Source organism: Uloborus diversus, chromosome 8, assembly GCF_026930045.1.
Source record: "Uloborus diversus isolate 005 chromosome 8, Udiv.v.3.1, whole genome shotgun sequence".
NCBI lineage: Eukaryota > Metazoa > Arthropoda > Arachnida > Araneae > Uloboridae > Uloborus > Uloborus diversus.
The window spans coordinates 15,487,285-15,500,612 of NC_072738.1; the positions used below are offsets into that span (position 1 = coordinate 15,487,285).

At 31.9% G+C, this 13,328-nt stretch overlaps 1 protein-coding gene across 1 annotated transcript; it reads right to left on the reverse strand.

Moving 5' to 3' along the window:
* Positions 1-1,696: 1,696 nt before the first annotated feature.
* Positions 1,697-12,713, reverse strand: LOC129227675 (uncharacterized). The gene is made up of 2 exons (XM_054862267.1): positions 12,611-12,713; positions 1,697-3,201 (listed from the first exon to the last, which is right to left on the reverse strand). Exon 2 carries the CDS (start codon positions 3,176-3,178, stop codon positions 1,952-1,954), a length of 1,227 nt encoding a protein of 408 aa, XP_054718242.1. The 5' UTR covers positions 3,179-3,201; positions 12,611-12,713; the 3' UTR covers positions 1,697-1,951.
* Positions 12,714-13,328: the final 615 nt, after the last annotated feature.

The window sequence follows — 13,328 nt, forward strand, 5'->3', positions numbered from 1 at the left end:
TTATTTATGAAAACGTATTGTGAACAAAAATAAAATGAAGGAACAAATGTCACAAGAAAAAATCAATAATAGTAAAAAACAGAGCATCTATTGAATTATCTCTAAGCCTGGAACTCATTTTAGTGCTCAACTTTCCTACAGTTGAAAATACTCTTACTGAATTCACGCAGGTTGATGGTACTGTTAACAGTGCGTGATATACCTCCTCTAATTGTCTAGAAGTTCAAGAAATTCGGTCTATGGCGCATTATTTTTAGATAAAAATTTTTGTGTGTGTGTGTCTTCTTTTGTATTGTGTGTATCATTATTATATTTTTAAAATTTATAGATAGTTGTAATTTCTTACCGAGAAATACTATAAATATACTAAATATTCCAATATTAACATCATTTTCTCTTGAGCAGGAGATGTTTGTGTTTGCTTTTTAATAACTCTTTGGTTTGAAATCTACAGTAAACTTGACTAAATCTGATCTTGTTAGTTTCTCTTATTCGTTTTCGTTTTCTTTTCAAAAGTCATTGTATTTTTAATTATGTTAACATCTGAAAATACGTTTCAATTGATTATGCTTAGCTCTATGCAAATTTTCAAGGCACTATATTATTTCTAAATATTATATTGCCAAGTATAAAGCCAAATAGTGAGACAAGACAACAAACCAATGCAGGTAACAACAAATTACCATTTGTTATGCTAATAAGAAAAAAGTTTGTCAAAATTTAGTACGTTGAGACAAATAATTAAAAAAGAAATTATAAAGTATCACTAGAATTGATGGCTCGAATAAATTGTTCATAAGACATAGGATAAATGCATTCAAAATTACACTCGAAATTAACTTTTTCAATAGGGAAAGTGAGTGATCAGGAAAATGTAAAAAATAAAAACATGGTGAACAAAAGAGCAAGAAAATGCAATTCATATCACCATCTAGTAATGAAAATATCATTTTGCAATCATTCGCTACTTTGGTTTAATGTTATTCTATTAGTTCGTGCTTTAGAAGCCAAATTTTTACATCATTAGATTAGGTTTGGATCTGAATCATGGCAAAATAAATGTACATTAAAAACTATAAGTAGATTTTTAATAAGTTAAATTGAACATTCTTTAATTGAAACTATTTATTATTTTCAGCAAATACCGAAAATACTAGTATTTCGAAATTGCAAAATTCCTCGAAATACCAGTATTCGGTATACCGGTATTGCAATCCCTATTTGTGTGTTTATTTGCTCATGTGTATTAGTACGTAACGTCAGGGGTACCGAAATGGGAGGTTGTTGGTGTTCAAAGAATTTCCACCCTTAACCATGGCCAAAACAAGTCATAATACCCAATAAACTTGAAATATTTTGTGAAGTTAAAATTCTATATAGAAAACATTAAACCTCAGAAAGCTCACTTTTTAAGCTTGGCTTCATTTTTTTCACATGAGATTGTAATTGCACTTGAGATTGTAATTTCACTGAGATTGTAATTGTACAAAATAGTTGACAATTTTTTAAATTATATATTTTTTTAATTTTAAATTGTTGTATTGCAAATACAATTAAACGGGGAAAATATTTTTGCATACAATATGAAGTTTTGTATCTTACTAAGGACTTAAATTGCAACTGATTTCAATAGGGATGATCAAACTTAACTGAAATGGCTACTTTGGCATTTACATTCAAAAACCCTAGTGGATATTTGAGACAGTTAAAGATTCAAAGGATTTGGCTTTGTTTATTTTCCAATTTTTTTCTAATTAAATACTTCCACAAGCACATATTTATTCTGCTTCAAAAAACTCCAGGAAAACATGTTTTGCTCAAGTGCCCAGTTATTTTCTTTAGGATCTTGTGGAATGATTTCAATGATAGTTCAAAGTAAGCACAATAGAATACAAAGACTCATATATAAATCTATTTGCTGTTATTGAGCAATAAACAATACATAAACTGTTTAAAACCCGTATGCATTAACCAAATCATTGACAACATGATAAATCACACATTTGGAGCCATTGTCACTAATAATTGAACTAGATGAACAACCTTTTTCTGTTTCGATGTATCTCAATGGTTTGCCACCATGTTCAAGGCTCCACAATCGTGTTACATTATCTTGTCCATTGGCACACAAAACATTAAAATTTTCGCTAAAACTAAATGAAGGTTTACTTCCATAATGACCTTTGTATTCAGCTACACAATTTAAGTCCATTCTAAAGTCCACTCGATTAATCCTTCCAGCAAAATCTCCATAGATGATATAATTTTCTCCGCTTGAAAGTTTTATTTCTTGTAAACAACAGTCACTCAACTTGACAGAGACATCATGTTCACGCCGAGTCCTTAAGTCAGACATGATGAGCCTTCCGTTGTTGAGTCCACTAAACATGAGATTTCCAGTTTTATCAAATTCAACAGTATGTGCCTGTCCTGGAACACCAATAGATCTTATGATACGGGTAGAGGAATATACATTAACAAACTTTTCTAATCCAACAGCAAAGTTAAGTTTCTGGTGGTTGCTAGCACAGCACCATATAGGCGATACTATATTCAAGTCAAGATAGGTTATAGATGCAAACTCACTGCGATCAGCACAAATCTGGGTGTTGATCAGGTAGATCAAACCAACATTATCACAATTTCTATGGGCTGAAAATACTACGTACCTATACTGTGAATCGTAACACTCACAAAAATCGGTGATGAACTTTTTGACTAAGTATGCATGCAGGAGTGGGTCACTCTTCTTGTGCAAATTTGTAACATCATCTTCAAATTCACCCAGATAACACATGTTGGGAAAGTTTTTGCAAGACCATTTCCCAATAATTGTTCCATTCCCACGCTTCAAGAACTGACAATCCATAAGAGCTAATTCATTGATGACATCACCAGGGAAGGTAAATTTTTTTTTGAGGAAAATATCTTTTGTTTTCAATTCTAATATATCAGTTTCAAACTTTGTATTAACGAGCTGCCCAAGATCTCTTTGAGAAATCAATTTAGCTACATTTGGAATTTTGAGTTTTTCAGCTGAATTATCTTCAGGGCTATTAGGATGACGTCTGACATCAAAACATGAAGGAGAGCCGGCGGGAAGCTTTCGATAGTATTTGCCTGTTACAGGATCTCTATCAAATCCAGGTAACTCCAAGGTATCTTTTTTACTCATCATTTAAAGCAGTAATTGCAGCAAATCTGAAAAAGAAAAATGCTAGTCACTATACAAAGAGAATCAAACTAGTTTTAAAGAATTATGCATTGTACACATTGGGGGGAAAAAGGGGGGGGACAGTAATCATCGAAGGAAGAAAGAAGAAAGTCGAAGCTATCAGATAAGTAAAGAACTCAGCTGTTAAAAATCTAAATGAATAAAGAAACAAAATAATGATCTATGAACTTTGGTTAACACATGAATCTTACTACTATTATATATGCGGAAGTTTGTCTGTATGGATGTTTGTTACTCTTTCACGCAAAAACTACTGAATGGATTTTGATGAAACTTTACAATAAAATAGTTTATGCATCAGAATAACACATAGGGTAGTTTTCACCCCGTTATGGGGGGCAAACCCCCCTAAGGGTGATAAAACCCAATTTTCGTATAAATCCTCTAATATGAGGATAAAAAAATATTTGCACATATTAACATTATATGTTCATCGAAAGCTCTGATTTTTCTGCTGAAGATGGCACCTGTTCCAAATTTCTAAGAGAATAAAAAACGAGTTATGAGCTTTTAGTTCCATGTTCGAAGGCTTTCCTCAACACAATATAGTATTTAGGGTATCATCTCAACTCCCTGTTGATAGCGACAAGTGTTGCATTGTTGACTATTTTTGCTGTTCGTCTGACTGTTCAAGGCTTGTCTTTAGTCAAATTTTAAGGTAAGATTTTTTTTTGCACAAGATAGGCAAATAATCCATGGATATGGCGAATTATTTTCCAGTTTAACGCAACTTTGAGACAATTAAGGGGTTTTTGTTTCAAATTTATTTGTGTTGACTGGGTGCTTGATCGACCAGCAGGAATCTCGTCAAACTTTTTTTGCGGAATCATTTCAATAGCTAAGGCATGTGGCAATATTTCCAATTGTCGCTGTTTTTGAAGCTAAAAACTACGCGAATACTGTTTCTCGGTTTTCCCCATGTAACCAAAATACAGCCATTTCTTTCTTTATATCATTTGTTAACATGTAAAGTGATCCGCCAACTAAATTAATCAAATCCATAAACAGCACAAGTTTCCGCACAATTAATAAGGAAGGAAAATGCTCAATTTTTAATCACGTCAAAGCAGTGTGTTTTGAGTTATTTCAGTTACAGAAGAAAACGAATAAAAGTAACAATATTGTTTCTCACAATTATTACACACCCAGGCAACGCCGGGTATTTTTGCAATGTACAACAATCTGGTAACTAAATAAAGAAAGTTATTAATTAGAGTCTGCCTCCCTACCCCCAGTTAGTCGAAAAAATATTATTTTTTTACCAGGAAAGGCCAAATACCTGCAAAACATTTTCTTTGTAGCATCTTCTATTCGGAAATAAAATTCATATCTTATGAATGTAGATTAAGCAAGTATTTTAAGCTGTTTTATAAACTTGGCAAGTCTCTGTCGAATGTATGGCACTGTGGTCCTTTTTCCAATAAATAATGGATTTGGATTATTTTACATTTTTAAGGTGCTTTTAATTGTAAAAATAGATAATGAATTAGATTGCATTCGCCGAAGAAAATGAATTTAATTGCAAAAAAACAAAATGACATTTTAAAAACTTATATGATAGGCAGAGTTATGATAATGCAGTCGGGACGAGTGTTCAAAAATCTTGGCGCTGTATTAAAATGTAAAAACTTCGCCAAACTAATTTTGGTAAAAAATCATTAAATACTATGTATAGAGTATTGCAGTTAAAATTAATCCACCAAATTAGTGAAACAACGCGCTCAAATAACATTAAAACTGCTATTAAAATGTAAATTAATCCATCAAATCCATTTTTTATCTCCAGTCTCACCAGACGACTACGTTGGCGCATTGGCAATTTTTTAAAAATTTTAATGAAACTTTTAATTTAATTTTTTTTTTGTGTGTGTTTTTAAGAATTAATGGTGCTAATTAGAATTTTGTGGAATTAAGAACCCTACTTTAATAGCGACAATAAATAGCATTGTTCTTTCTTTCTTTTTTTTAAAATTTGTTTTTGATGCTATCGGACATGTACTGATGAAGTTTTTTGGAATTAATCATGAAGGAGATCTTCGGAGTGAGATGTTATTTGAAAACGCCGATATCACCATTCTAATCGAGACTTTAGGGAATGTTTCTCTTTCCGAAATGAGAAGTTTTTTGTACTATTGTCCTCATTTAAATGGGAACTTAAAAAAAAAAAAAACTGTTGTGTTTACTCTGATTTTAATGGTATTTTTACTCTGAACTTTTTTTGGTATTTTAATCAGGACTGTTTACGTTGTTAGGAAACAGTTGATTTCCTTCATGTGGGGGATTTTAAAGGTTTGATGTTCTCACTCTAAAGGAATACTATTAGAATCTGGATTTGTAGTGACTGTTGACCCTATTTTGGGACATTTTCTCTGGTAAGAAGCTATACAATAATTTAGATAGCAGGTGTAGCGCTGGACACCATTTGACGGGGATGGGGATTATAAGGGAAATAGTTGACTTTATTTAAGAAAAGAATTGTTGACCTCACTCGAATTGGAATTTTTGAGAATTACCCAAATTAACTTCTTTACAACTCCTGAACGTTTTCCTGATTTATGTTGTGTGATTTTTCGGGAATCTTCCCAGTTTCGCCGACATTTTTCATTATATCTTTTGATATATTAAAGGAGGCCATTTTAAATGTCGGCTAAACTGGGGACAAACCATTTTTTGGTAACTATTTGACCTCTCCCTGTGTTGACCATTAACGTGAATCGATTGAAAAAAACTACATCAACGTGAGCGAAGCTGCGGGTGAAAGTTAGTTATATATCTCTTAGAGCTTTTATTTTTATTCTTTAAACAGAAAAGAAAAAAAGGTATATGGGAAGAAAAGTAATTTGTACCCTCTTCAGTATAGCAATTACTCTTACCATTCAATATTTTGTCAGTACATATAAGTAATGCTTTTTATTACTACACTTCAATAAAAAAATAATTCACATAAAAATAGTTAATTACTGAACTGACTTTGAAATGCATTAATTAAACATTTTAATTAGGATAATGTTTGTGAACTAGTTGATTGAATATCTCAGTTTTGTTTTTAAAAATTATGCAACAAAAAAAGAAAAGCAAATTATTTAAAATGAAATCAAAATATAAAACATTTCAGCAAAATTAATTTTCACACACAATTAAAAATAAAAGCAAGCTCTTTCATGTCCAGCCACTTTGTCTATTTAAGTATTAATGTGTATGATTCAACAATTTTTTTACTACATTTCACACATTTCTCCCTTTTTATATCTGTTGATCTCAGGGATGTCCTTCCCAAGGGTGGAAAAACAAAAAACAATTTCCAGAGCAGTTTTGTAGCAGGTTAAATTGCGATTTGAAGCAGTTTTTAGTTTGGGACAGAAATGGCAAGTTTCTGCCGAGGTGGTTAAAACCACTGGTAGAAACCGGTTAAAACCGGCATGGCAAAAACCCCTTTCTGCCACATTTGTGGCAGAAACTGGCAAAAACTCAAAAAATGACGTAAAAGAAATCTTTGATACCCAAAAGGAATTTAGCATGGGAAAATAATGAAATGTTAGCCAAAGCAAAACTTAATTACAATATCATTAAAAATCAAACATTATGTTTTTTGCACTTTGCAGCTGTCTCTAAGAAAAGGTGGATTGAAAATATAAATGATTTCTTAATTTAATATGAATAGAGGAGAAAAGACAGAATACTCTCGCAACAGAAGAACTAGATGGCAATGCCATCAAGGATCCAGCAAAGATTCATGAAAATTTCATCAATTTTTTAAACTGGTCCACTATGTAGGAACTGGGGTGGTTTTAAAATTTGACTGGAAAAATAAGTTTTGGGAAATAGGGTCAATTTGTTTTGCAAAGCTATGATATTAGGTATAAAATCGAGGATCGGCAAGTAAAATTCTGGCATTTTCTTCTTGAACACATGATAATTTTAATCCCAAGCATTTTAGATGACGTGTATAAGCTAGCAAATGACAACCAGTAACTGCCTGTTTAAATCTGTATGTCACTTCTTTTTCTTAAGTGCCATTAAGATTCTCGTTCTTTAGATTAATACAAATGTTACGAGCATCTGCAGTTAAACAGTTCTCTTTCTGATCAAACTAAATCAAGGGCAATGAGTTTTATTTTTTACAATGATGAAATGGAATTACATTTTTTAGTTTACTTAAACAAATATCATTTTGTAATTGCTTGAATTAATAAAGATGCTTTTTAATTTTTGCCAGATTCTGCCGGTTTTTACCGGTTATAATTGTAAACGTACCCTGATTAACGCATGGGCCTACTGGGCCTAGACTCAGCCGACGAGGTTTAGGACCCCTATCTTTTTCAAAGTTGCATTACATGTAATAGAATTTGCATTTATTAGACTTTAAAAGACAAGTCTGACTAGACTAAGTAAAAAGTAATTAACATTGATTAAATTTTCCAGGACTAAAAATTGACGTTCAACAATAATAATAATGAGTAAAAGAAAAATAAAATAATACAAATAAAGAAAACCTTTCTCATCATAGGGGGTTCAGCTGACCTATTGACCCTCCCCTGAATCCGCCCTTGATTAAGGTAATTGTTATATTGAAAATTAGAGACATACTGAGTAGCACTTTGGCCGAGTAGCCGAGTTACTGAGTACTCGGCTTTTCACTACTCGGCCGAGTTACCAAGTACCAAGTATGTTTTAAGAAGAACGACCGACACACATATGAATTTTGAACTTATTGGAATAGTAGTATAAACCTCCTTGTCCATATAATAGCTTTAAAACGAAATTCCTGCTGAAATTTAGTTATGCATTATATAAACTATTTTGTTTGTTTCAAAAAAATCATTTTTAAAACTAAAATTAAATAAACAAAAGATATGATTAATCAAGTTGGAATTAAAACAAATTACAGTAAAACCCCTCTAATGCGGACACTAACAGGACAATTTTTTTGTCCGCAATAGAGAGGTGTCCGCAGGAGAGGGGCTTAATAATGTTATTTGCATTGGAACTAAGGAATTAAAAATTGTCCACCTTTGAGGGGTGTCCGTTAGGAGGGGTTTCACTGTATACCAATCAATTATAGTTCTAGTGGCCAAACATAAATAATTTTTAAAAGTAGATGAAACAAATGTGCAGGAACACAGCAGACACGTGTTTCTGCCCCCCCCCCCCCGTTACAAGGAACGTCTTTTTCAGTGCATAACATGTCAGCTAAAGAATGTAGACATTCGACAAAAAAGTCCGATTTTTGTCAGATGCCTTTAAATTCACGAGCTCCCATTTTGTGCATTGAAAATGGAATTCCTTGTAACACCAAAACACGTGTCTGCAGTGTTCCTGCACTGTGCTTTTAACGTTGTTTTATTTCTTTTTATTTTTTAAGCAAAGGAATTTTTATATTTTTATAACTAATTTTTGTTTGTAGCAAAAATCCATTTTTAATATAAAAATTCCATATTTTCTATTCTTACCTTTTTTGCATAATTTTTAATAAATAGGTTTTATCAACTTTGGGGACATTAAAATAAAGATTTATTCCATTGAAGAATTACAAACTTCATTATTTTCAAAATTAAAATTTGACTTATAAATTTTAATTTTAAATTTTGCAGAATATAATGCTTGCTCTTTTTTTATAAATTTTAGTATCTGTGTTGGACAATATTCAATTTTTTGCAACTACTCAGTATCGGCCGAGTATCTGATCAGAATTTGGCCGAGTACCAAGTAGTTACCGAGTACTCGGTACGTCTCTATTGAAAATACCATCGTTGAAAAAAATAAATATCAAAAATATCAAAATGTCATGATATTTTTGAAATAAGTATCGGATATATCAGCAAACCCTGGATAGGACAAATGAACAAATAAGGTTCACGCATTTTCATCACGGTAAAATTGTACAATAAAAATGAGAAGATGTTTTGAAACACCGGAAAACAACACTGGGAACTCAGGTAATCATGGACTGCTCTCTTTTATTCCATTAACCAAGAAAAAGAAAGGGGCAAGTGAAAGTATACTAATTCAGCAGTAGAGAGCACAACAATTTTCGAGGGTGATCTTGAATTAATTAGATTCTTGATCTCTGCAGCTATGTTGGAAATTAATTGTAAGGGTGGGTTTTAGACACGGCTGAGGAAAATAAAGCATTGAAGGGAAAATTTTTAAATGTCAGTGAAACTTTGTGTTCCTTCTAATACCCAAACTTTGAGAATTTTCTGAATGCACCAGCATCTGTTCATAATGGTTTTTCAAAAATAGACCTCAGGAGAAAAACAAAAGGAAGGGGTCAGAACCACTCAAAGAGAGAAGTGAGTTATGCTTGCCTGCCATATGGTATTAAGAGTATTTTGCCCTCTGCAATTTCTTCAGCATTTTCAGAAGATACCAATGTCTATGACTTTTCAGTAAGTTAAATGGTGAGACAGTAAAAAGCCATTTTTTCATTCTGAGCCGATTACAATCCCGACCTGAATTTTTATCCACATTTACGGTAGTAAAAGTAGTTACTTCTTATCACATTTTTTATTACTGTTTTAACAATTACATAGAGGAAAAAACTGCAATATCCAAAAATATCTGTAAATCTCTATCCCGAAGCCTTATTATTACTTATTGGAAAGAATCCTTTATTACAGTTCCATTCTCAAAATTTAAACCACATATGCACCACATTTATTGTTTTTTTTCTTCAGAAAATACCAAACTATACTTTTTAAGACCTTGAAAGATTAGTGTTCCATAACCTTGCGAAGTGACATACCATTTTATAACACCTATTCGAAAACTCTTACCCTCACATGGGGCTGAGAAAAAATATTTTTATTTTGAATACCAAAACTTTACTTTTTAGCATTTTTAGTTTTTTTTTTTTTTTTTTTTTTTGGGGGGGGGGGGGGTATTCACACAAAAACTAATGGTCAAAAATATATAAAACAGCTTTTTTTTCTTGTAAAAACCCAGGCACTATAGATCCCATAAATTTTATCAGAATTGTTTGATATGAATTTGTAAAGGTCTAATATTTTTCATCGATTTTACATGAAATGACAAATGTTTCTCAACTACATTTTCCTATTTGATCAATTGTGTCTCAAAAATGAAACATTTTTTATTCCTTAAATGTGTGTTCTTCTAATGATCTGAAAAAAAAAAAAAAAAAAAAACAAACCAAAGATGATCAATTTGCGATACTTCTCTTCGAAATTGAGACAAAAATTGACAGAATTATTTTTTGTCTGGGTTTTAACAAAAGACGTACCGTGTAGCACTTTGGCCAAGTACCGAGTTCTCGGCCTTTCACTCCTCGGCCGAGTACCAATGTTTGAAGAACCAACGACACACACATGATGAATTTTGAACTTATTGGAGTAATAGTATAGACCTCCATGGCCATATAATAAGGTAAAATTTAATTACACACTTTATTTAAGAAATTTCGTGTATGTCAAAAACTTTACAAGAAAGTTATCTTAAAAATTAACAATAAACAATTAAATAAAAGGTTTGATTAATCAAGTTGGAATTAAAACAAATTGTATCAATCTATTATAGTTCTAGTCTGATAAACGTAAATAATTTTTCAAGCAAATAAAACAATGTTAAAAGCCAAATTTGTAGGAACACTGCAGTCATGTCTTTCTGTGTTACAAGGAACGTCTTTATTAAAATATTTCAACAGCATTTTTCCCTCCTAAGTATTTCTTTACCCAAAGTCACAACCTTTTTCTTACTCTTAAAAAAATGACTTAATTTTACTTCTTTTCATTGTAATAATTATGGTGAAATTTGAGTCTGCAAAACCTAGATTTTAAAAATTCACAGTCAAGTTTTCAAGTGATTAGGTTGCAATATGATTGAAAGGGTTTTTTGTTATTGAGTCCATGAATATTCATCTTAAGAATCCCTTAGAATGTTCCTGACCAAAAGTAAGTTGTCCTACACTAATATGTGATACAGAAAAAATACTTAACTTTTACTCTCATTAGATTTTATAAGTGTTTCTTTTGCAACTTACACGTAGTTTACAGTCTTATTTTATGAATATAGCAATTGCAAATGATTGCAGTATATTATAGGCTTGCACTTTTTATCAATTGTAAAATCTGTCTTAAACAACATTTAATTTTTTACAACTACTCGGTATTGGCTGAGTATCTGATCAAAATTTGGACAAGTATAGAGTAGTTACCAAGTACTCAGTATGTCTCTAGTTTTAACCTTGGATAATTCAACAATCATTTGAGCAAGATGTCACTTGCATATACCTTTCAGAGATAACAACAGGCTACAAACGAGGAAAAATTAGATTCAGAAAACTATTCTCCTAGCAGATACAAGCCGGTGATGTATGGTTGGAATTCGCAAAATTGTGATTTTAAGCCTACTTTGGCAGCAAATCGTGCAAAATCTACCATGCATTGAGCTTTTGCTATTTTACTAGGCTCTTCTACCCCAAAAGTTGATCAAGATCACTAAATATCACTACTGTAACCAGGTAGTGAGAAATAAACACACAAACTTGGCGATTTTGTCATTTCAGTCGCAAGTCTTATCTACACGATTTTTAAAAATTTGAAAATAAAGCGGTCTCTGAGGCCCTTGTTATGTTCTACTTTTTCACCTCCCCTCTTAGGGGCTAATGTAGGCACAACTCATCCAGCATTAACTTAAAAGTGCAGACAAGAGAAATTGCTGTCACATTCTGTCCATTATTAATACAATTACATTTGAAAACTCTGCCAAAATAGTTTGGTTCTCTGATCCAAAAAAAGAGAAACAGAAACACATTTGAGGCAGTGAGAAGCAAAGGGATGTGTGGACATTTTCAAGTTTTGAGTAAAATGCATTTCAAGATAACATCCTAGTTCGGCTTACATTGAATTTTTTTTATAAATCATACTATACAGCAGCAACTACCAGGGCTACTAGTACTACCATCTCTTGTCCCAAGACAGAGGAGAGGTTACCCTACCAGTGTACTGGTTGTCTCCAAATTTTTAATTTTGCCACTTACATCCCTTTCCTTCTCACAGCCTCATTTGTAGAGCAAATATATAATGGTGATGTTCAAGATGTGTTAGAAGAAGAAAAAAATATCAGAAAATGTGTAAACTTGGCTAAACCAGCCAGATATAGTGCCTCAGCCAGAAATACTTTCTGATTGTTGTAAACACGGATGAATTGTACGCTTGTTCATTTCAGATGGATATAATTCAGACGCAATTTCGAAAACAAACAAGAATTGCGTTAGGTAAAGACTTTTATCTCATGAAAGTGGTGAATTTATAGGAATTACGTTTTGCACCACTAATATGAATAAATCTTTAAGTAAATATGTCAATAATGGAGTAAAAGAGACGCAATGAGAAAGCAAACTAATTAACAACTCACCTTAAAATTCTCTTTGTTTAATTCATTGCAAAATTAACCACCAACAATGGACATGTAGTTAAGCATAACAAGATTCTAAAATGATTGCCAAGTGAAAATTTCGAAATATAGCCAAACAGCTTCGTGAAATTCGCCAAAAGTAGATTTCTAATACATTCGGATAAATCTGCAACGGTCTACTTCTGACGTCACAAGAATGGGTGGAGCTACGTAACATTCTGACGTCACATCGTTTCTTTTGCTAGTGATTTTCGCGTTTGATAATTTTTTCTTTTCGCTTTTCGATCTTGTTTTTTTATTTATTTATTTCTCTTTTTTATCTTTATTTCCTTTTCGTTATTGTTATTAAAAGAAAGGGAGTTTATTTTTTAAGTCAATAACGGTACTACTTCATATTTGAATAAAATATTATTTGTTTTTAACATAGAAATTTGGCGTTATAAAAGATATGATTATTTTATTCGAAAAATGGGAGGGGAGGAAGTATCAAGATCAGTTTTTCAAGTTAGTTACCAAAATATGTTTTATTTTAGCTATTTATGGGAAACATTTGTGGGGGAAAAATAGGTTTTAGTTTCTGTAAAATAAAACAGTATACGAATTTTTTTGTTAAGAAATAATTTAATTCCTTTGAACCGAGAAATAACAGGAAATATCTAACGTTTATTAGCACAAATAAATAGATGGTTGAATACACGTGTTTCAGGGTTTCCAGGAA